This window comes from Pundamilia nyererei, unplaced genomic scaffold (genome assembly GCF_000239375.1).
Source record: "Pundamilia nyererei isolate P.nyererei 1_Seehausen unplaced genomic scaffold, PunNye1.0 scaffold00088, whole genome shotgun sequence".
Lineage (NCBI taxonomy): Eukaryota > Metazoa > Chordata > Actinopteri > Cichliformes > Cichlidae > Pundamilia > Pundamilia nyererei.
Window position 1 is genome coordinate 1,185,801 of NW_005187489.1, and position 24,919 is coordinate 1,210,719.

A 24,919-nucleotide genomic window follows, 5' to 3' on the forward strand; every position below is an offset into this window, starting at 1 on the left:
ACACACACACACACACACACACACACACACACACACACACACACACACACACACACACACTCTCTCTCTCTTTTTCAAGGGCAACCTAAGAAAGAGAGCAACAGAACTTATCCATCACACATATACAAGGCAGGATGGCTGCTGTGTATCCAGGTGTTACAGGGTGAGAGTCGGAGTACACCCTGGGCAGGTCGCCAGTATATTGCAGGGCTACACACACTATGCAGTAAAAAATGAAAAATTAATAAAAATAATTACCCGTGTACACGCCAAGCAGAAAACATTTGATCTCACTCTCTGTATTATTCTATAAGACCTGATAACCATCTCATCTCTGGCAGACTGAGAGCCGGTTCAACTGGGTCCTTGAAGCTGTAGAAGCTTAATGAGTACTGTAATGAATTTTTGAGCCCCTTCCTTCGTTATCAAGACATGATCTCAGAACAATATTAGTTTGCATTTGCATGCTTAAGTGCAACCAAGTTTTGACAGTTGTCAATGCTGAGGCATTGCCATTGTGCCTGGATAGCACTTCAGGTTTAATCTCAAAGGGAGCAGAGAAAGAGGACAGTTCTATTCTCTGCTTTCAGCACACTTTAATTATGCCTTTCAGTGAGAGAGATACATCGTCTCCTCCAGCCCGCCACTGCATCCCATTTATGCATATTAATGAGCATTAATTACACTCTTAATGAAACTATCAAAAACTGCCATGCAATTGATGTGTGGGCCTTCTCTTGAGGAGTAGGGAGGAGGGCTGCTCGGCCTTTGAAGATCAATGTGGGAGAAATCCAATTAGGCCAAAGAAAGGGAAGGGAATTTCAAGCAGTAGTGTTTCATGTCCATCTTTGCTTGCACGCAGATACAAATAAACAGACCAGCATAATAGGTGGATAAACATGTGCATGGGACGCATAATAGATCGAGAACACGCGCGCATGCACACGCACGCACGCACGCACGCACGCACACACCACAACCTTAAAAGTGACCTTACTTGAACCTTTAAATGTGTGCGATTTATATTACGGGCTCTTGCTTTTCGCCTCCATAGGGAAGACACGTCTCCATAATGAGACTGTGTAGACAAACAAATTTAGGCCCCCACAACACGAGTAATACCTACACCACACACACACGCCCCTTCTAAGATGTCATCCAGGCACAATTACGTCTGCTCTTCGCTCAATGAGCTCGTCATTTCAGAACATTGGCGGTAATTGGTGAGGCGGAAGGCCAGGGAACAAAAAGGGATCATCTCTGTGTTTTATCCCCCACATTAAGATTCTGTCTAGACAAAATTAAGAGGAGCAAGCCAGACACTGTAGCTTCTTACTACTCCACTGCTCAACTTATAATTAGCCTGCCACTTTCTCATCAGATAAGGGGTGTTTGCAGAGTCCAAAGCTGGCCTCTGACATGCTGTCAGGGGACTGTGCTGTATGCCTACAATCCAGTTGACATGGAAACATGTTGACACTGGGTAGTGACATGTGAGGGAAACAATAGGTGCCATCTGCTGGCCTCTTTGTCTTTGGTGTCAGGGCTTTCAGAGACACCTGGGCCAGTGTACACACGGACCTGTCTGAAGACTTTCACACACAATAATACTGTCTGATAAACCCCGCGGTCTAAAGTTGTGCTTCAAAGGGTTATCAGTATGGTGTTAGAGACTCACACAAAAGCTGAAGATAATACTCTGTGCGTATGGAACAATGCTTTAAAAAAAACAATAACAACACATTTAAAACAGCTTTGTTTCCTGCTTCTAACGCATCAGCCTAAATGCATCTTAAAAAATGCAATCATAACAAGATAATCCGAGTCATTCTCTTCACCTGTCAGTGCCTTTAATGCTAATGTTTTATATAAAGCCAAGTATTCAATTCATTTTACGTCTGCTTTAAATGTATATGGCTCATACGAGCCACAGCTTACTTACCAGAGGCCTTCTGTCGGACATTGTTCCGGGCCTTCTCCACACCCGGTGCTCCTGAAGTAGTGGCTGAGCGAGTCCTCATGGGCTCCTGTACTGGTGGCCCGCCCTGTTCCCCATGATTCCTCCAGCTCAGGGAGAATGAGCGTGCAACTGCTGCTGCCTTCTGAGAGTCCTGGATCACTCCTGACATACAAGGAACAAAACTTAGTGAGTGCTGAAGTGTTCAAGGGCATTTTGTAATGAACAAAACTAAACATTTAGATTCACCTAGAGCTGAAAAAACAAGAATGAAAATTAATGGGCCAACCCTTTTTATTTGACTTTAAACAACACAGAGTAGCTGGCAGAATTATCGTTTTAACCTTACATAGGTCACTTTTAAGCATGGCACCTTTAAAACAGGTCAAACAAGTGTACTGAATCGTACTGGTCAGAGTTAGTCAAGCACACAAAGAAAAACAAAAGACAAAAAATAAACCGTGTCATCCTTCCAATCAAATTAAAGCCACTCTAATCTCCTCATCTTTTCCCATTTTGTCCTCTCACCACGTCCTCTCTGCTTCTTCTCCTTCTGTTCACTGAGTTTGTCCAGAGGCAGGTTGGCCATGTCCAGGCCATAAACGGAGCGTGCCAGCACAGCCGTAAGCGAGTCCATGATGCTGGCCCATTCTGTCACCAGCTCCTCCCAGCAGGTAAGAGAGGACAGCACTGCCAGCAGCTCATCCCAAAGCTCCCGGGAGATAAATACGCACAGGTTGGCTCGTACCCACGCCACAATGATGGTCTGGATGCAGGAGGAGAAAAGACATGATGAATTAGCACCAAGTTACACATACAGTGAGACACAAACACGCTGAATATAGAGCAGGCTTGATAGCACGTGTACAAATAAAGACAAATCGCACTGTATTCAGAGCCAAAGAACAGAGGTGATGACAGATTCATCTCTATGACTGCCTGTTTATCAGAGTGTGTAACAAACTAAATGCAACCATACCCTAAAAAGCAAAGATGCTAAACTTTCAGCAAAGCTGTCTTTTCTTTGGTTGTCCTGTGGCCTCTTCATCACAGCCTCTGTGATTCTCAGTAGTACCTGCAACATCTGCTCCCTGCAGAACATGGACAGTAAATAAATTACAATAATGTCAATTGAATTCAATTTAAAAAAAAAAAAAAAAAAAAAGGGGGGGGGATAAAAATCACAAAAACCTTTTTTTTTTTTTAAATAAATAAATTTGCACATCTAAACATACTACTAACCACGTCTGTGTATTCATGGAGTGCTCCATGATCATATGCCGATAGATGCTAAGAACACCCTTGCACACCTCAACCTGATTTTCCAGGAGTTTTGGTACATCCTGGCATGGTTCCAACAGAAACACGTTGGATGAACTGGTCAGAAACACCTGCACGAACGTAAATGTGTGCAAACATAAAGTAATTAAGACAACAACAATACTGGAAAAACACTGATTCCAACCATCAGAGGTTATGAACACAGATATACCTGTAGTGTTGGCTGGATGCCGGCTTTGATGTTCCTGTTCTCCTCCTCGGTGATGAAGCCCTGATTGATGGCACTGCTGAACGAGTAGGTCCTACCCCAGCTGGACGACCGCTTGTGACTGTGACTCTCCATCATCTGGTAGAAGACAAGGCCGGCCAGTCAAATTCACAGTAGACGTAAACTAATTTATTAAGACCGGTTTTTCTATGTATTTGTATACACAAACTGCATGACTAAGGCCAGTTAATCAACGTAAGCTGGTTTTATGCACATAAATGCATCGTATCATTTGCATGTTACACGTTCGTTTTAATGGTCAAAAGGGTTTTAGTGTTTATTTCTCAGTCTGGTGCACCTATCATTCTACACCATTAACTGGGGCTCACAATAGGCTGCAGAGACAGGACACTATTTCTGGACGTTTGCATGATCGATACAGGCTGCAGGTAGTTTCTGTGAATAAAAAAAATAAAGCTGCTAATTGCTTTGAAGTAAAAATATGCACTTTAAATGTTGTGGTAATTAAGTTATTGAGGCATATGATTTATAGGTAGATCAATGTTTACAAATAACAGAAAAGATATGTCTAACAATGAAAGTGAATAACTAATAATATTCTTATTGCATTTCTGATTATTCCAAAATTGTTAGTAATTAAATGTTTTTTTCTGTAAGATTCTCAACTCAAATTGTACCAAGTCTGATACAGGCCTGGAAAAACTACCTGTAAGATGGGTTTTTGAAAGCATGGGGAAAAAAAACAAGGGCATAACTCTGATTTTTATACAACTTAGTCATTATATATGTGACAGGTTATTGCAAACTTATTCATCTTTCTGCATTACTTACTTGCACGTGCATGTTATTTGTCTCGGTGCTGATAATCTGTTCGGAGCATTCGTCCACTTCATCTTCCCGAGCAGTTCTGTCGGGTTCTGCCATGAAAGAGGGTTTCTCCTGCAGGAGCCACTTCCTGTACACTTTGATGACCTTCCTGGTTGCAGAAGCCTCACAGGATGGCAACAAGAAAGCCTTTGCAAAACAAATTAACAAGAAAGAAAGAAAGAAACCATGGCTCATTAGGATTAAAGTTAGTTTTAAATGTGAATCTGTAATTTAATGAAAAGGCCAGCAGAGGGCGACACAGTCCGTGTTACTGCAGTGCATCTTTGTTAGAGGCATCTTCCAACAGAACAAAATAGAAAATACTGGCAAAGGTTGCAACAGACGACAGAAATACTCCACCTGGTGGAAGATCTCGTTGACGAAGTTCACATTGTCCCGGGTGGAGAGCAGAATGGACTGCACCATGTCATAAACATGGCGGTGCTCCTCCTCAACGCTACACAAACTGGAATCGCTGGCTCGTCGATCTGACAGGGTGCTACTGTTGGAGTGGCTCTTCTCAGGCTCCCCCGCTGGTCCGTTTGCATCCCCATCTGATGTCTTATCCTTCTCCTGGCTGCTACTGCCTGCAGTGACAGTCTGGAAAACACAGCCAGGAACGAGAGTCCTTCAGTATGCAGTAGGGGGCACCTCCTCACACGGACCACTACAGTCTCCTTCAGCACAGATTACTTGGCTGTTAGTTTTAGCATTATTAAAAATTTTATAGCATTTTTAAAGGGAAATGAACCACTGTAGTATGTATGCAGCATTTGTCTCTGGATAAATCACATAAAAATCCATTTATTTTCTCCATGACTGATTTAACTCGAAAGTGACAGAACTGTTGCAGTCTGAAATAAAACCTCCATGACTCCTGATCGCCGTCATCACGATTTTATTTCAGCTATAATCTTAGTTTGAATGCTGTATTGCTTGTGAAGCTGTTGATCAACTATGTTTTATATAGAGGTAAAATAACATTTAGGAATGAATAAATGCCTGAATATTGTTCAGAAACATAAACCCCAGATGTCTTTATACTACTGCTAAAGATGGTGTGCTACAAAAACATCTGAAGGATAAAGAAGATCTTGGAATAACAGAATGGAGAAAGAAGAAACCAACACAGGGTACTGTGTGTTCACCTGGATGAGTTTGGGAATGACCTCGGTGCCGTTCTTTGCGCTCTGCGCTGAAGCAGCACTGCTGATGTACTTCTTCTCCAGGAAGAAAGTGACAAGCCAGGTGATGAAGGCCACACGAGGTGCTAGGTACTGATCCCTTGTGCAGAAGGTGCTCTCATTGTTCCGTGTCACTGGCACATACAAGGGTTTTGGTCTGTGGTGGGGGAGGTCTGATGGAGTAACACAGTGGATGAAGAGTTGAGGGCAGAGGGGCGGTTAAAAATGGAAAACAGTGGGAGAAAAAGACCAAGATAATAAAGATTAAATGAGTGGCTGTGGTGAAGTCAGAGTTTTTCCCACTAAATCAAATTGTTCATTTAAATGATGAAACAGGATATGATTTCATCATTTCCTGTATTTCATGAAACTGCTGCTCACGAGTAAAGCCGTCACTGTTTTTATTAAGGAAACTATTTTCTGCACACTTATCTTATTTTCTGTGTTACGGGAAAGTAATAAGTAAAGAAAGAGTAGCTGATGTACACTGTGTGTAACTTGAGAGAATACTCCTTTTGTAAATAAACATACTAAAACATACAAACCGGATTCCAAAAAAGTTAGGACACTAAACAAATAGTGAATAAAAACTGAATGCAACGATGTGGGGATGGCAAATGTCAATATTTTATTCAGAATAGAACATAAATCACGGAACAAAAGTTGAAACTGAGAAGACTGATAATTTTAAGGGAAAAATATGGTGATTCAAAATGTCATGGTGTCAACAAATCCCCAAAAAGTTGGGACAAGGCCATTTTCACCACTGTGTGGCATCTCCCCTTCTTCTTACAACACTCAGACGTCTGGGGACCGAGGAGGCCAGTTTCTCAAGTTTAGAAATAGGAATGCTCTCCCATTCTTGTCTAATACAGGCCTCTAACTGTATTATCGTCTTGGGCCTTCTTTGTCGCACCTTCCTCTTTATGATGCGCCAAATGTTCTCTATAGGTGAAAAATCTGGACTGCAGACTGGCCATTTCAGTACCCGGATCCTTCTCCTACGCAGCCATGATGTTGTGATTGATGCAGAATGTGGTCTGGCATTATCTTGTTGAAAAATTAAGGGTCTTCCCTGGAAGAGATGACGTCTGGATGGGAGCATATGTTGTTCTAGAACCTGAATATATTTTTCTGCATTGATGGTGCCTTTCCAGACATGCAAGCTGCCCATGCCACACGCACCCATGCAACCCCATACCATCAGAGATGCAGGCTTCTGAACTGAGCGTTGATAACAACTTGGGTTGTCCTTGTCCTCTTTGGTCCTGATGACATGGCGTCCCACATTTCCAAAAAGAACTTCCAATCGTGACTCGTCTGACCACAGAACAGTCTTCCATTTTGCCACACTCCATTTTACATGATCCCTGGCCCAGTGAAAACGCCTGAGCTTGTGGATCTTGCTTAGAAATGGCTTCTTTGCACTGTAGAGTTTCAGCTGGCAACTGTGGATGGCACAGTGGATTGTGTTCACTGACAATGGTTTCTGGAAGTATTCCTGAGCCCATTCTGTGATTTCCTTTCCTGTTTGTGGTGCAGTGTCGTTTAAGGGCCCGGAGATCACGAGCATCCAGTAAGGGTTTACGCCCTTGACCCTTACGCACAGAGATTGTCCCAGATTCTCTGGATCTTCGGATGATGTTATGCACAGTTGATGATGATAACTGCAAAGTCTTTGCAATTTTTCGCTGGGTAACACCTTTCTGATATTGCTCCACTATCTTTCGGCGCAACATTGTGGGAATTGATGATCCTCTACCCATCTTGGCTTCTGAGAGACACAATCGTGTTGCCAATTAACGTAATTAGTGTTAATTGGTCTTCCAGCTCTTCGTTATGCTCAAATTTACTTTTTCCAGCCTCTTATTGCTACTTGTCCCAACTTTTTTGGGATTTGTTGACACCGTGAAATTTTGAATCAACATATTTTTCCTTTCAAATGATACATTTTCTCGGATTGAACTTTTGATCTGTCATCTACGTTCTATTCTGAATAAAATATTGACATTTGCCATCTCCACATCATTGCATTCAGTTTTTATTCACAATTTGTTTGGTGTCCCAACTTTTTTGGAATCCGGTTTGTAATATATACATAGTTTGGGTTTGTGGGCTTACCTAATAAAGGCTTGTAGAGGTTTGTGAGCTTGGTGAAGGAGGGAAATAAGTGTGGAAGGTAGTACTTCTTGAACAGGGTGAAGAGAAACCTGAAGCCTGTGTCCTGGTTCTCTTTGTTCTTCCATTCTAAACTGGATGCCTGGCAGACAGACAGCACAATAAGGCAGACAAGGTCAGGCTACAGAGAGAGGAGATGCTTCCAACATCACAGCGACAGTATATTGTTTGCAACACAATAGCATGAAGGTTCCTCTAAGATTAAAAAAAAAAAGTACATAGACATAAACTGTTAGATCTGAGGCCAAATATGATGAAAAACTTTAGACTTAACAACTTAATTTACTTTTTATCTTACAGTGGCACAATACATGGAGGAGACCCAATCATGAAAACAAATGAAAGATGAAGCCAGAACAGAGTATGTTCACATTTGTTGAGCACTTCCATCACACGGCTGTCTATTAAAGACAGAAAAAGCATTTGCACATAAAAGGCATTTAATTTAAGTATGCAAGTGCATTTGCGCAAATTTTATAACACAATTTAATCTAGTCACTGAAAATGTTTGTGTCTGAGGAACTAACTGTACAGAACATGAGGAATTAATAGTTTAGCTGCTGACTTCATAAAATGTGCTGGGTTAAAGCTGATATTTTCATGATGAAAGAAATACTCAACTAAAATACTTTATCTAAAAGTATTAGAAGGAACCCCCAACAACAAGTGGGGTAAAGCAGCCATCAAGCACATCCAAAAATATCCTGCAGGCAGGGTTAGTTATGATAACATTACTATTCTTGCTGCTGTCAGACAAAGTGAGTTATTACCTGGATGACCATGTACTTAAGCAGTATTTCTAGGATATAACAGGTCAGGTCATCTGCAGCTTTTTCACCTGCCACAGCTGGAACCAGTGGGGTGATCTCCTCAGGCACCACCTTGGCTGCTCAAATCAACAGAAAGAAAGGACCCGAGTTAATGACAGAAAATAAACCTACCCAGTATTATAACTGGGTACTTTACATAATTTCAGTGGCAATCCTAAGCATGTACAAATGTAATAAAATCTATGGTCATTTAAATGTGAATACATAATGTGTAATGTGCTCCTCTTTTCTCACCATCTGGGGGGTTGGAGAAAGGGTTGTAAATGATGGTGTCGAGGGTGCACAGCCCTCTGGAGGAGGGCACAGCGGGGAATCCTGGCACCAGACAGGCAAAGATGAGGAACTGCTCCTCTGCACAGTGGTCCCTTAGGGCCTGCAGCCACAGCAGGAAGAGACGGATCCCCTCACAGCGAATCTAGACAGCGGGAGAAAAGGTCATTTTTATGCATATTCAAAAGGAGGCTACCGTAATTTTAACAATCCATTCAACTAAAAAAATATGTTCAGTCCATCTTTGTGTGCCAAGATTTTAAAAGCTCAAATTGGACACTTACTTTGAATGAATTTCCAGTGTGCAGAAGCTTTTTGAGAATAGAACCTGGAGGATAGAAAACGTGACAACGGTCAAAAACCGCTATTCAAATTTTCTTCTGCACAACAAGGAAAGAGACAAACCGCACAAAGCTGTCATCTCGACTCAGAAGAATTGACCTTGATGGGTGGTCTTGACAAACTAGTGGGTAGAGTGGCAAGGCTTCATATTTTCCTGATGAAAATTAACACGAGTTGGCAGCGACACACATTTATGAAGCCAATCTGGTTCCACTGTAATCAAATGAGACATCGGTCTGATTGCTAAATATCTCGGGAGGAAGAGCTCTGCATGTCTGTGCGTGCGTGACATGCTCTTGACAGGCAGCAGTCTCTTTTGAGGACGTTGTGGGCTGGAAAACACTTTGACTGGTCCTAATATTGATTTTAAGGTGATGATTAAGATCAAGAATCGGGTTTTGTTAGTGTAAAAGCCAAACCGCTGAACAGGTGTCTTAAAGTCCTGATCAACAGGCCCTTACTGAGGGAGCTTTTGTCTGGTCTTCTCATCAGAATACTGAACACGAAAGCACAGAGCAATCCTTTCATGGGTTGTGGGCTGGGGACAGAAGGATAACAAAAAGCTGTGCACATTTCCTTCAGCATCTTAAAGGTACGAGTGAAGTACCTGTGACCCTGCATCTCCAAACTAAAAGGCCAAAACCACCAAGTCATTAATGTAATTCTTGAGCTACTCTACCCACCACAAAGAATATGTCACAAGGTGCTGTATTTCCATTAGTAACGGTTCTGGATACAGCACACTAAAAATTATGTGAAAGAAAAAGTTAACCAGGCTGAAGTACACATATAACAGCACTGGATCTTGACCAGTGACACCTGAACTGATGTGTGGAAAAAAAAATTCTATGCGAGTGCAAGAAAGGCTAAGAGGAAGCTTTAAACCTGCGCGGATTTGTGATCCAGATGGACAAAAATGGTAAATATGTCTGGGACATCCACCCAAAGATAAGTGTTGATATTTAAAATTACAAGCCTGGGGAGGGTGGAGGCAAATCTGCAACAGTGATCTCAACCTGGACTGTTTAGCTGCCAACGGCTGACGAAAAACAGTTATAATTGGGGTTATCGCTTCTTGCAAGGGTTTTCCTTTTTTGTGCAGGACTGAAATCATGCATAATTCAATTACTTATTTGCATTTCAAATGAAGTGTTAATTTGCATTTCCCATTTACATCCCCTTCTCAGACTAATTATTTCCTCCTCATTATTAAAGGTTAAGGCTTGGTCCTGGTGACATTTTTTTGTCCTTAAGTGTAAAGAAATACAAAGCGTACACCTACCTGTCAGTTGTTACAAAGAAAACGGTTAAAATTCAAGCAAGTGCAAAATGTTTGATAAAGTGGAAAAACGTTACGTGCATACCTATACTGTGAAACTGCCATCTGTTGTAGAGCTTCTCAGGCAGATTCTGCAGGATTTTCTGATGAAAAACAGGACGTGTCATGATTAGCTTTAGAGGAGTGATTAGAGTGGTAGAGAACAGTACCTGCGTCAGCTGTGACAAACAATTCTGGTAGCTAGCTGATGAATGACAAATTGGGTAAAACACCCATTTATTCCAGTTATGTTTTCTGGATTTCTAAAACAAATAATTCTTTGCTGAATTTCCAAGTCAAACCATTTTTGACCAAAACACACATATACATACATTTAGACACAACAATGCAACAATACTCGTATCGATATTGAACCGCTCGATACAGTGCTTTCAGTTCGGTATGCATATGTATCGAACAATACAAAATGTTTTATTTATTTTATCAACTTTTCTTCTGACGATGCTGTCTGTGTTGAGAGCTCAGTGGATCTGCGTTCGACTACTCCGCCTAGGCTGCACTGTCAAGTGCAGATCCACTGAGCGCAGCGCAAGCTAGCAAGACAGAAGCTAAGATCGTTGCAACATGGCAACTGCCTCAACGCTACCTGAAATTGAACCTCCCCCACCCTCATTCAGATCTGGCCTTTGGACCTATCTTGGTTTTCATGTGACGTATGACCCTGATGTAAGCGCGTCATGGACAAAAGTAAAATAGTATGTCGGATGTTCCACGCACTGCTCAATCGGTGAGAACTAGTGCGTTAGCGCAGTTAGCTTGTTAACGTGTTGACGCCATCCAGCCCCATGCACGGGGCGATCCGCGGTAACTCGTTAACAGAGATTTGCCGTGTTGTGGCGTTAACGTCATTTTAACGAGATTAACGTTGACAGCACTAGTGGGAACACAACGAATATGACTGCACATATATGCCGACAGCATCCTAGTGCAAAGACAAGTGGAAGCAGACAAAAACAACAAGCACGCATGCTACAAGCTTTACCCGAGTCATTTAGACAGCCGTTAGCACATGATTCTCCTTATGGAGACCTGATATGTTTAATATGCTGCTGAGAATATAGCCCAGAAGAAGCGTATAGTATAGCTTTTGTTTTGGAAAGAGCCATTTCTCTGTAACAAACTCTTTTCCAAAGATGAGTGATTCCTCGATCAGAGATTTATTTTTATCCCTTTGTTGTTTCAGCAACATTAAATTTAAAAACTGTACGTTTGTGTTAAAATATATATTTATAATTTTAATAAATGACAAATTAAAAAGGCATGAACATTTTTTATCAAAAAAAAAAAAAATCGAACTGTGACACCAAAGTATCGAACCGAACCGTGAATTTTGTGTATTGTTGCACCCCTAATATATATACACGCATACATATACACACATATATATTTATTTAAGCAATGCCCTCTCTCTCCACTTTGCCTAGCCTGTCAGTGAAACCCTGTGACCCGACACAGCACTCATCACCTCACCAACAACAGTTTTACAACTCAATTAGCGAGCTCTAACCTTTGAGCAGACTATCATTATTCCTCAATGCAGCGACCCGTTAACTGGGTCCCTCTGGAAAGATGAAAAAAAATGCCCCGAGTCTGCAGATGTGTGCGGCTGTGCACATGCGGCTAGTTAACAGTCAGTTCATTGCGAGCAACTAATGCTCCACTGATGCTCCAATGACTCACTTCTCATCAAATCCTAATGACTGACCCAGAAAGACTTCATGATTGCAATGCAGAGGTCAAGCCTGTCCTTTACTGCTTTACGTATGCAGCTCTGACCCACTCAACCAGACAACCGATGGTGGTCAGCATGATAAAAAGCTCATCTGGTCTTGAGTGCACGAAACAGAGGCGAGAGAAGGAAAGTGAGCATGCCAGGAAAGAAATGGCAAATATTAGTCTCCTATAGTAACAGATATGAACAGTGGAAAAGAAACTTAGCACTGAAACAGAAACTGGCAGGATTAAAAAAAACTCACTGAAGTGATATACTAACAGAACTCTGTGCTTTATTAGCCATGGACATAACACTGGTCTGACAAATGGTATGAGCTTTATCTTTACCCTGTGCTTTGCCGCATTATGCTGAGAGCTGTGGTGGCCCACAAGTCATCTCAGGCTTTGAGTGTCTCCGTTTGTCAACAACTTCCTTTTTCCCTTATCATCTTTAACTTTCCCTTCTTGTCCTCTGAGACTAAATCCCCGTCATTATCAGTGACAGCAGAGAAACTGAAAGGCATACATCACTTTAAGGGGGCGCTGGATGACTATCTGTGCCATTCAACTTCTTTCTGATCCCCAGACTCGATAATATGCGTGTACAGGCGTGTGGCTGCACCTTGGTATTGATCCCAAGTGGGATTATTACATCTCAGCAAAGGCTGTGCTGGCCACCTTCATTTTGTCTCCTTATGCCAGTAGAGACATTATGCTAGTCGGTAGCACAGCAGGGTAGCCAGCTTAAGCCTTGTGTGTGTGCATGCACACAGTAACACTGTCTCTTCACAGAGCATTAGGAAGGGAGAGTGGGAATGAGGTGGAGAAGCTAGCTCAGAAAAACTCCCTGTGGAGCTGGAATGGCGGCCGCAACAATGAAGAATTTACCGGCTGATACAAGGCGAATACAAAATCTGCAGGACTGGATGTTGTTGGAGTTACACTAATCTGCAGCCATACTCCAGCATAAATATAAGGGCATTATTGTGGTCCAACAGCAGCCTTAACACATTTACATGATCCGCACTTAGATTTCCAGCAGTAGAGCCTGAACATGACACAGAATATGCTGCTTACAGATGTGGTCTACAAGGGCTTCTAGCACCAATCACATTGCAATGCTTTTAGATGAAATGTTGTACTTTGCATATTGTTTGGGATTTCTGGCAATCATAGAGATGAATATAGCATATATGGAGGAAGGACCAAACACAATAGAGACATAACGAACTAATCTACCTTAAACTGCAGTCAAGGATGTGCAATAATGAGAAAACCAGACAAAACAGGCAAAACTCAAATTATAACACATAGTAAGCAGTGTAGGAAATAAAGTGCAATGTATAGTGCTTGCATTCAATCAACCAAAAGTGGGCCCTGGGATTACAAACACTTATAGATGAAAAGCACAGAGAGAAGACGTCAGTTACACACACCTGCTTTGCTTATGCCACAACAGTGTGAGCCACGTACGACTGAACAGAAATTTGGCTAACATGCAAATTAAACCAAGTAAAATATACACAACTCCAATTAAATGGTGCTTTAAGCCCAAAACACTTGTTTTTATTCTTTGTTTTTAAGAAGAACACCAAAAATATGGGAACAGTGTTACAAAACTGTTTTAATTCCCCTCTGTGGCCAGTAGATGGCAGCAACAGCACATGAGACTCCTTCAGCGCCTTAACACCAGCTTCTCATCCATCTGCTACACCTTCCTCTTTGGTTGGCAAAGCCAAGCTACAGCATTCTAGGGTCCGTTTTAAAAACTCTTCTTAATCAGGTTACGTACTAGTGACAAAAATGTTCCTATCTGTAATATTCTGGACCAACGCACAGATCATCAAGATTCATCTGCTGCTCCCCTGTGCAACCCCAAGCTACACTTTGTACATTTGCATTATGCATAACCAGTGGGGGTCCAATGGGTAAACTGCCAGTCAAGAAGAATTAGACTGTAAAACAAATCATGTAACTAAATGGCCCTGAGCACATTTTTTTATTAGAAGCGTTAGCCGAGGTTTAGAGGAACAAAGAATATGAAGCAATTACACGAGGCCGAACAGAACTATAGATGGCTGCTCATGATACAGACTTAAACTATGTAATTAATTACTAATTACACACCTGGGCATTTAAAAACATGCAGGTCAAAATAAATCATATGCTACGGCTGACATGAATAAATCTCAGTTTAACCTCAGAGATCTCTCTTCTCTCAGAGTCTTTTTTTTCTGCTTGATACTTGTTTTAGTGTGTTGCCATTTTGGCTGATACTATTCCTATAAAAAAAGATTTCTCTCAGTCTGTGATCTCCAAAAACAAAAAACTATACAAAAATAGATTTATTTTGTTTATTAAAAAGTCAGTAAGTTAAGTCTCAGATCTAGATGGGGCAGCTTGACAGAGAGGATAACAAGGGGAATTCAGCCTGCTGACTCAGGTCCAGATGGCACTTGACATGTCAGGGTGAGGTCACGGAGTTTCAGGGGTCCCAAAGCTGTCCCTTAACCTGTTCCATAACCACAGCGGCACCAGTGTTCAATGCCACTGTTGTCAGTGAGAAGTAATCTCCAGTAATACAGGCGCATAAACAAACTCTTCCCCTGAGGCCTGAGAAGCTGGTTCTGGTCTTGTGACAGCAGAAAACAGAAAGAGGTCTCACGCTGGCTGTAAAACTCATTCTTTAGAGTATCCTTCTACTGTGCAGCAGCAAGAAAGAGAAATGAATTACATGTAGAAAAATATTTTCTCAAACACCAACTCTTGGCTCTAATTAGCTGATATCTGATTAGCAAATAAACAATTTACGACTGCAGCTTGCAAACCAAGAATGAAAACTAAAGACATGAACACATGTCATTACAAACCAAAAAACAAAAATCACAAAAACACGAATAAAACGACCACATGACAATAAAAAAAGAAGCCCTCCTTCCTTAACTTTCTGCACTCAAATCAGAAAGTAATGAACTAAACAAGCACACTTAACTTCACTGATCAACCTCACAACCTCTGTCACATGTGTCAAATTTGGCTCTTTGTTTATCACTAAAGGTTCTTAATAACTCTTGGCCAATCAGCAACAATGTGTGTCTCACGCACAGGTCACCTGACGAGACAGGTGGTTCTCCACAGCAGCTGGGTGCCAACAGGTTAAGACAGAGATGGAAAACCATAAATCTTTACCGAATGTAAAGAGAAGCCTGTTTATCCTTTTGGCACAAGTTTTTATTTTATGAAAAAAAGAGGAAAAAAAATTTTGTCCTTCATGTCTGAATCCATGTACAACACAGATATGGAGACACATCCATGCATCTACAGCAGATTGTGTGTCTTTGAAAGGCACATTGTGCTCACAGGGATGGAGCTATAAGGGAGTTTTATATTAAATTTTACATCTGTGTGCAGCCACTAGCCTACCAGCAGAACTATAATTAGAATGTATTGTTTTGCTTGACCTTGTTTTATAAATGCTAATAAGATTTTTTGTGGACATGTTCGCATGCAAAAGGCCACTCCAAACAAATTAATTTATTTGATTTAATTAATTGAAGTACAACAATAAACTCTATACGCCTGGCCCTGACGCAACACTCATTTTCCCCAGTGAATTTTTGGGAAACTCCTCCTCAATTCAGATTTCCCGACTCGGAGCAGACAAACCCCGAGTTAGCAATCCAAGATGGCGGCAGTGAATGTAAACAGTTGTGAAACTGTAAACCTTTGAATCTGTACTGCCACTGTTGTGTATTTGTGACTTAGTAAAGAAGCCATACACAGAGCACTGACCAGGCTCTATCCACGAATGTCTTTTTTAAACACAAAAGTAGTATTACTGCTGCACTGCGTGTGATGCGTGAATGACTCCAGCATGCCAAGAACAGAAACAAATCCTGTTTTTTCTCGCTTTTTCTGGAACGTGCCAACTCATGTGTGATGTCATGAATTCTGATATCAAAGCTCCAACATACCTGGAACGTGGCCTCTTTGTTGGTCAGTCTGTAGGAAGAACCAGTACCAACCCCTGCTGGCCTCAGGGATTGGTACTGGTTGGTGTGCATGCTGCCAGCTGTAACCCATAATTTCCTTCAGGATTAATAAAGTATTTCTGATTCTGATTAAACTACCCAAATGAACTGCAATTAAAAAAAAAAAAAAGAAAAAAAAAAGAAAAAAAAGAAGCATGATTACTAAATCTATAGTAGTTTACCCTCTTTCATTGATTGTGATACTGGTGAGGTTTTAGGTTTAGGTTGTGCACAAACTGCCTCAGATTTCTGCAGCTGAACAGCCCATAGGTTTCATGATTCCCACTAGGGCTGAACGATATATCGCATTTGCGATAATATCGCGACATGATCAAGTGCAATTTTCTAACCGCAAAGGCTGCGATTATACTCTGGACATGTCCAAATTCATGGGCTGCATCCTCCTGAGGCCGCATTTGTAGACCGATTACGTCACAGCGACGCGCCGAAGGCTGTCCAAATTACTACCATATCCCAGAATTCATAGCGCGGCCCAGCCAAACTCCAGTTTCCAGCAATGGCGGCCGCTACTAAGTTTTAAAATTACTCATACTAATCTTTCTGGGTCACAAAATAAACCTTTAACATATTTTCAGGCGAGAAAGTAGTTGTGTAAACATCAAATATCTGCTCGGTTTATCAAGATATCCCATATTTGCAAAAGTGCTTCGACGTTTTCAGAGGCATCTGCTGCTCGACAGCTAGCCGAGAGCTCGAGGGTTACCGATGCGGCCGAGAACGGCACAACTCCCGGCACATCATTTTCAGATCACCGCGGAGTTTCGCTGCTCGGGTTAAACGTAATATATAAGTCACTTAGACAACCTAAAAATGTTATTGTTGGGCTTTTTTCAGTGTTTTGTTTGTTCGTGAGTAAATCGGTTTGGCTGAGATTAAAGTTATTAGATTAGATAAAATAAAACTTTATTAATCCCCCGGGTGGGTTCCTCCTTGGTTTTCACACAGCTGACTAAACGTCAAACAGAAAACTTATTAAACAGAAGTATGAGACAGTCGAGAATTTACACCAGTGTCTGGTTATATTTTAGATAGCAAGAAGCAGACGGCCGAGTTTATTAAACTCCACCGAGACAGCGGTGACGCTAATCAGAAGGCTAGACCGTCCAATTTCACGGCTTTAAATTTTAAAGGCGTGTTTGTGTGTGTGTTTATACAATTGCTATTATGTTTGCACTTTATGTGTAATGTTACTGACTGCAGAGATCAGTAAGATGTGTGTATTTTTTATTTATTAGTTTTATTTATTTAATATTATTTTTTTAATTGAATGACTGTCTAGTAGTTCACAGATGTCGAAAAACTGAGTGTGGTAAAGCCACTGATTTTTTTTATGTATATTTCTGCAATCTGCACATTGTACTGACTTTCATTTTAATGTTTACACCAGGGTTCCTTGTCAGCACTTTATGCTCAGATGTTTGTAAGCTAAAAATAAACTATTGTGTATGTTCAAATATACTGTTGTGATTGAAGAAGTTAAATAAAAATGTCAGTCATCAATTCATGCATCACCTCATGTCATCATAACAGGGGTCTGTCTTCCAGGAAAGAACAGTTTAAAATTAATGTAATATAGTATTGGCCATACTATATGATGTATTGCTTGTCTTTGTTTAATAATACAGAAGACAAAGACCTTAAAAAATAATCGCATCGCAATCGCAATATTGGGGCAAAAAATCGCAATTAGATTATTTTCCATAATCGTTCAGCCCTAATTCCCACCTGCCCATTTCCAATTTCACTCTCACACAGAGGATAGTTTCTTCTGTGTGAATTTACAGCTGTTCAATGTTCTGTCCATGTTCTATGACAACCATCACGTTGACTTCATCACATTTGTTTCTGTGTATTTGTTGCTAATGTGCCTGATTTGTATGGGAGTTACTGCCTAGGAATCAACTAACCATCAATCACCTTGGAAGTCTCCACTGAATTTGTCATTTGCAGGGACAGATAATGATTAAAGTGCAGCAGATGTTAATGGCTAGGCAGTGGAGTATTTTCACATTTCGATCAATAAATTCAGAACTTCTAATCAAACTAAGTGTTCGCTCTCTCAAGCTGTGAATGACTAGAAAAACTGCTAACGTTACTTCAAGCCTCGGCCTACACGGTCAAAGGAGCCAAACACAGTTTTTTCTGCGGATGTTATACACTGAAAACTTTTCGTTTGAATTATTTTTAACAGCATGTATCATAGCAACACGTATTCAAAAACATAAAACATGTTTTAACATAAAACACAAACAGTTGCCAAGAGAGTTCAAAGCCTTGTGGTCATACTAGGGCAATCCTTTGATTCAACATTGACTAACTATTAAAGTTAAACAAAATAAATGAGTGTTATGTCGCTTTTTATGGGGTAAAATCTTTAATCAATATCAAAATAAAAGATGCTGAGAACACGACTGCATCCTCAGAAATGTGGTTGCATTCCCATAAAGACTGCCATGGTATGATGCCTCTGTGGAAGCAGACAAAGAAATCCTGGAAGGGAGTGATGGCTGCTGGTGGGATGGGGGGTGGAGTGGACAAGCACAGTTTAGGCAGAGGAACAAAAGATTACCCCCTCTAGACAGCCATTACTCAAACGGGCCCAGCATGGGAGATCATGCTCCCCCACAGCAACTCATGAAAAAGGGGTTGCATACCTCATCATGACAGCAAAGTAATCCCCACATAGCCAGCTCAAAGGAAACAAACTGGGGACGTGGACTGTATATATCAGGCAGATGTGAGGGACAGGTGAGAGCGTGAGACTACGTTTCACATTCCTGAAGAGAGGAGTGTAAACGGGGTTCTCCAGGGAAACTCATACAAAGAACATGAGAAGTGATGTTGAGATGTCCTGTTCTTCTTACCCTGTCATACAGCATTAAAGTGTGACTCTAAGCACTGTGCTGCAAACTTGCTTTTGTCCCAGCCATTATCCACTCGTAGGCCACGCTACAAAATCCTCTGACGCTTGCTGGACAAAAGCTGCCATGTTTTGGCCGGGCGATTCCCATCACTTATGTTAACAATGGCCGTTTACACAAAGTATTATCCTGCACTGAGAGAAGGTGTATGACACACGTGGTGGCATAAATGTAAAATTCCCATAAGAAATATATTACATTACTGTGCTTGTTGTAGAAATAATTTATGAGGGAGCAAAATGCCTCGAAACACTGTTTTAATTAATTTTCTGCTGCACTGCCACATCTTTCGTTGCATAATATTACACATTTTCTTCAAGTATGCATGTTCGAAGTACATGCACTGATATCACATTGACGAAAAAATTCTTAATGTAATGTGGTGTAACGAGAATGTCCACACAGTGCAGCACAGCTCAGGATCAAGGCAACCCTGTATCTGTCCTGCCCACATTAGTCAAAGCAAGCTTATCTTCTCAGTGCATGGGTAAAAGCACACAGCGTCACAGGCAGGGGCTAAAAGGGGAAAAATGAGGGTTAAGCTGCTTTCAATATTAGTTCTCTCTGAAAAGATGACTCCATAAATATGTAGAAGCCATGAATCCAGGCTTTATTTACAGGTCAAATGACTGGATGTGTGCAGACAGACACTGTGGGTTTCTAGGTAAAGAATAGAGAGAACTGAATGGAAATGTTGAACTGAATGATAACATTTTTCTGTTTTGATCAGAAAATAATTTCTGGTATGATCTGCAGGAGAGGGGCATCGGCACAAGTGTTAATTCTAAAGAAGATTGACAGACTGAAAGAACACCAGCAGGAAAAACGATGAGCAGCCAGACACATAGGGAAGCATTTCAGAGCATGCATGAAGTACACGATGCATCACCCAGACAGCACCAAAAACGTAATGTGATAACACGAAAACACTGAGCCCAATTTGCATTTGATATGCCCGACTAAAAAAACAAAACAAAAAAAACCCCAAAACCCCAACAACATAGTAATCCATCGCTCAAGACAGACTACAGCAGTTAAGGATCCTTGGCAGCGCTTCCCTAGCTGTGACTTGGTGTAATTTAAAGAACACCCTGATACTGCTCCCAGGTGATGACAAAATTTAGGGCAAGGCATACTGTACCAAAAGAGACAAACAGACTGCCCCACAATTTGATCTGCTGCCATCCTAACAGCCCTGCCCTGAGCAAATGTAACCGGAGAGCTCACTGTTTGTATTGGAAACTCGAGCTGCCTTTGCAGTCAGGTGGGAAAACAAGGTAGGGGACTTTAACCTGCATGTGCAACATAAAAGTGCTCAGCAAAAACAGAGGGAGGGGCTAGAGAGCCAACAGCATGCTGTGCATGCAGAGATGAAACACACCTCTGATTTGCATGCACGCCTGGATTTTAAAAACAAGTGGACTGAATGGCAGCGTAACAATGAGGCCTTAGAACAACCTGCTATTGATCTACAGACTCTATGAAGTGAATTCAGGACGTAGCAGGTGATTCTACTCCCCGAGTTTACCTGGAAATACCAGATGGAGATATCAACATAAAAAACAACAGAGCACTTACTTCAAAAATAAAGAGGATAGAGTCCAGCTCCTCCCTTTGAGATTTGTTCCCTGAAGCACAAAGAATACACTTTTAGTACAAAGTTTTTAAAACATTTTACCTGAAGCTATGCTGCATAGAGCTTCATCAATAATGCAAAAATAATATGGGCCATTGCATAAACATTCATTTAAATGAACGTGTATGACCATGAGACCGCAGTCCCAGTGGGAATGAATGAAGGCAAGCTCAATCCACTCAGTTACACTAAACATAATCAGATTGATTCTCTAAGTACCGCTGCTCTGGAAATGTGGGGCAAACGGAAAATAACCTTTGCTGTAGCACAGAGGGCAAAGAGAGGGTTAATTATTGAACCGCCACTGACAGCAGCAGCTAAATAGTTCATGTGCAGTTTATTACAAAAAAAGCTTTTACTCACCTTTTTGTTTTAAGTTGCTTTCCAGTGTAATGAAATTTTCATAGAAGATAAAATAAATCTGAGAACTGTTGCTCTCAAAGAATGTCTTCAACTCACTCTTGTCAATGATATCTGGGGGAAAAGAAAAAGAAACTCAATCAACTTTAGTCAGTGAGAATATAAAATAATAATTAAATAAAAAAGAAACAACAATCACTTTTATTCAACGTTCAAGGTTTGTTAATGTAGAGATTTTCCCCTGTAGTCTGTTTTGAGAAACCTGGATGCTTTAATGTTGTCTGTGTGACACTAATCACAGGAGTGACAGTGAGTTCCCATTAGTTCCCCATTTAAACAGAAAACTACATACATTTTAAAACAAAGCAAATTGCTTCACTTCCTTAAGCAGTGTAACTTCTCCCACTCCTCACCTGTAGCCACGGGAGAGAACTGGTTTTTTTGGGGACGTTGAGAAACTTTTTACCCTGATCTACGATTTCACAATTTGAAAAGTGAAAGATTTCTAAATGATGCTTTTACTGTGAAATGTGCATTTTATCCAACAAAGACACAATTTTTGTATTGTTGCCTCTGTGGTGGCGCACAGAGGCACATCCGTGCATTGGTACATAAATTATAATAAGTAACTAATAAGTAATACATGTTAAGCTGGCACTACAATGAATAGACCGATTCCGGTGCCACCATGTTGCACCTCAACAGACTACAGTGGTCCTTCTGCTCTGGAGCCTCAGCCTGGTACAAGGTTCTGGTTAGCTTGCAATCAATCTCCTAAACAGAAGGCAAACAAGCTGCAGTCCATCACAGTGAAATGGATGCTGTCTAATAAATTCATCCACCCATCCAACCGCTTATTTAACTCAATCCATCTCAGCAGTTATGGTGCAAAAGGCGCAGTGAACCACGCACCGGTCCACTGAGATCTGGCAGAGGGACAGAGAACCTTACCTTCTCCCATATACATGCACCTATGGCTAATTAACCTAAAATGCCTTTGGGAGAGAACCAGAGTACTCAGAAGGTCCCACAGGCACAGGGAGAACACAGAAACTCTACACATAAAGGGCCCAGTCGACTAGGAGGTGCAAACCCAGAACCTTATTGTGAGGAATCACTTTAAGGTTCTGCTTAAGCTAAACGAGTCGCAAAATATACTTTTGTAGCTCCCAAAGGCAAAGTCCATGTGAGGAATACAATGCAAAGCTAAGAGCACTTAATCTAAAGAATGGTAGTCACAGTTTAACATGGAGACAAAACATACTTGCAAACCAAATAAATGTTAAAGAAAATATCAGTTTGTGATTTTTTCCCCTTTTGTTTCCTTCTGTTTTTTCAAGATTGCAAAACTCTCAGACAATATGAGGCCATTGTTTCAGTTACTGCTGTGATGAAAGTCTCCTCCATGTTTCAGCCAGTAATACTTTGAGTTCATCTACACTGGAGGATGAATAAATGAGATGACTTTTTTCCTCCATGCCATCCAATAGGGCTCTTTGGGATTTAGGTCAGCACTCAGGAAGTGCTATTGTAAGACAGATTTTCTCCTGGGCAAAAATACACTTTAACAGGCAGCTGGGATGCTGCAAGAGACACTTCTGCTTGATATTTAACTAATACACATGTTTAAGCTTCCTCAAGCATTAATCTATCTATATTTATTTACAGCTGTGGTAACTGTGTTTTTCAATGCATTAAATATCAGTTTACACACACACACACACACACACACACACACACACACACACACTCTATGTTGAAAACTATAATTTCCCCATATACATTTCCCCAAAATGATTCCTGGCAAAACAGAGCAATTAAGCTTCACCTTCTGTTCCAATTCTCCCTCTACTAAATGGCAAATTGGAAAACTCCCAGAAGCTGTCCATCTCCCGGGGACTGCTGGAATGATGAATTACGTGACAAAGACAAAGCTTTGCCCTGAGATCAAAGCAGGGATAATGAAGATGCATGATGAGAAAACTGAGTCAAAGTAATGAGTGTTTTACATTTTTAGCCTCGATTTAGGAAAAAATAAATAATCATGTCATCATGGGTGAATCCTTAGTGACGCTGCTGTTTGACAGTTAGATGTATAATGTAACGACTAATTGGTGACACACAGTGAGATGACACCGACTTTCTACCCGACCCAGTTTTACTACCATCAATGCTTTTACAGTTACCTTAGTTTGCCCATAATTACTGTAGACTAACAAAACTACCTGATGATATCCGCAGATAGGCAACCTCCCTGCCAGCCAGCAGCTAGCAATTTAAACCAGTCTAATGCAGCTATTATCAGCCCATTGCTGTAGAAACAGATGCTCGTTTTCAACTGAGAAAGCACAAGAAGATGTACAAGAAAAAAGAAAAGCTACATTAATCCCATGAGGCTAAGATTCATTAATCATGAAACAAAACAGTGAAGCATAACCAAGAATAGCTCCATTAGGAAATTCAAATGTCTGTATTATTTAAACTACCGGTAACAGACTTTTGATTTCGTTAAAAAAATAAAAAAACACAGGGATAAAAGGGGGAAATTGTTTTTAGGTTTTTATTTCAGCTAATTTTTAACCACTAAAAACAGTTGTAAAGAGATGCTGGAAAATGTAGGATAACAAAAAAATAATGCTAATAAAAAAACGATTATTATTCCAATTTTCCCATTTCCAATCCAAATCTAAACTGATTTTAGGTTATAGATTAGATTTAGACTATCAGACTGTTTTAGATGAGCCAATCTTAATCACAAAACACATTGAACTGAAGGAATTAGCTCCGGTCAACTGCACTGTTATAAAAATAACATCGAACACTAAAATGATTTAAAGAAATCTAATGAACCTTAGTCTCCAGTCACACATGCCTACAGCCAGCCACCAGTTGCAGGCAGTTGCTGCAAAATCAACTACTAAAGCCCCAGTCACATGATTTAGCAGTAAAGACAACTATTCCTTTAAAGTAGAATGTTCTCCATAAGGTAACAAGTGCTTGCAGACAAATGCATCTTGCATGAACACTATGGGCCAACCCAGGAATCTGCGAGACCAAAGAAATCACAAGGTCAATCAAAACATACTCTGTGTGACCGATTTAACCCAGAGACAGCCACCAACCTCCAGAAATCACTGGCTAACCACTGAGGGAAAACAGAGTGAGACTGCAGATGAAGAAGGCTGAAATAAGCCTTCAATGGAAGAATGCCTGGGCTCTCCCTTAGAGCTACAGTGAGAAGCTTGGTCACTTGGGAGCGGCTCAGAGTAAAGTAGCCCCAGATGCACAGGTGGAAATATTCTAGTTAACCAGAATCAGAAACGTTGCACAGAATAATACACCAAACCTTTTTAAAGGCTCATGTTGCTCAGTTTGGCGTTTCTCTGCTACTAGGGCTGTTCGATATAACAATTTATATCGGATGACGATATAAAAACGTCTATCGTTTCATTTTACGCTATTGTTTGTTTCGTGGTGTCGCAAAATAAACTGTTTACGGCAATATTTTTTTCATCGTTTTGATGGCCACTGTAGTGGCTATATTCATTTCTTAAAGTTCTCTCTTTCTCTTATATTTAATATAACCACACTACGGATGGACAAGCGCCTGTTTTTATGGGTTGTCGTTAGCAACAACGACGGTAAAACCATCGCATGTCCGCTTGTTTATTTTCCACATTAACCTTTCACAATAAAGCTCAAGATCCTGTTGAGAATTTTCTAAATAAACGGAATCACATGAAAAAGTATGCAGAGTATT

General features: G+C 40.8%; 1 protein-coding gene across 1 annotated transcript in view; it reads right to left on the reverse strand.

Annotated features, from left to right (window-relative positions):
• The window catches only part of ralgapa2 (Ral GTPase activating protein catalytic subunit alpha 2), a 104,390-nt gene that overhangs the window by 59,021 nt on the left and 20,450 nt on the right, over nucleotides 1–24,919 (reverse strand). Inside the window, exons 2-16 of the mRNA XM_005739033.1 lie at nucleotides 21,163–21,273; nucleotides 20,742–20,791; nucleotides 10,503–10,560; nucleotides 9,081–9,124; nucleotides 8,761–8,941; nucleotides 8,467–8,582; nucleotides 7,640–7,778; nucleotides 5,483–5,691; nucleotides 4,695–4,934; nucleotides 4,299–4,481; nucleotides 3,450–3,584; nucleotides 3,200–3,348; nucleotides 2,937–3,048; nucleotides 2,486–2,723; nucleotides 1,943–2,122 (exon numbers count right to left, since the gene is read on the reverse strand). Coding sequence (XP_005739090.1) covers nucleotides 1,943–2,122; nucleotides 2,486–2,723; nucleotides 2,937–3,048; nucleotides 3,200–3,348; nucleotides 3,450–3,584; nucleotides 4,299–4,481; nucleotides 4,695–4,934; nucleotides 5,483–5,691; nucleotides 7,640–7,778; nucleotides 8,467–8,582; nucleotides 8,761–8,941; nucleotides 9,081–9,124; nucleotides 10,503–10,560; nucleotides 20,742–20,791; nucleotides 21,163–21,273 — 2,145 coding nt within the window. The remainder of the gene's footprint in view (nucleotides 1–1,942; nucleotides 2,123–2,485; nucleotides 2,724–2,936; nucleotides 3,049–3,199; nucleotides 3,349–3,449; nucleotides 3,585–4,298; nucleotides 4,482–4,694; nucleotides 4,935–5,482; nucleotides 5,692–7,639; nucleotides 7,779–8,466; nucleotides 8,583–8,760; nucleotides 8,942–9,080; nucleotides 9,125–10,502; nucleotides 10,561–20,741; nucleotides 20,792–21,162; nucleotides 21,274–24,919) is intronic.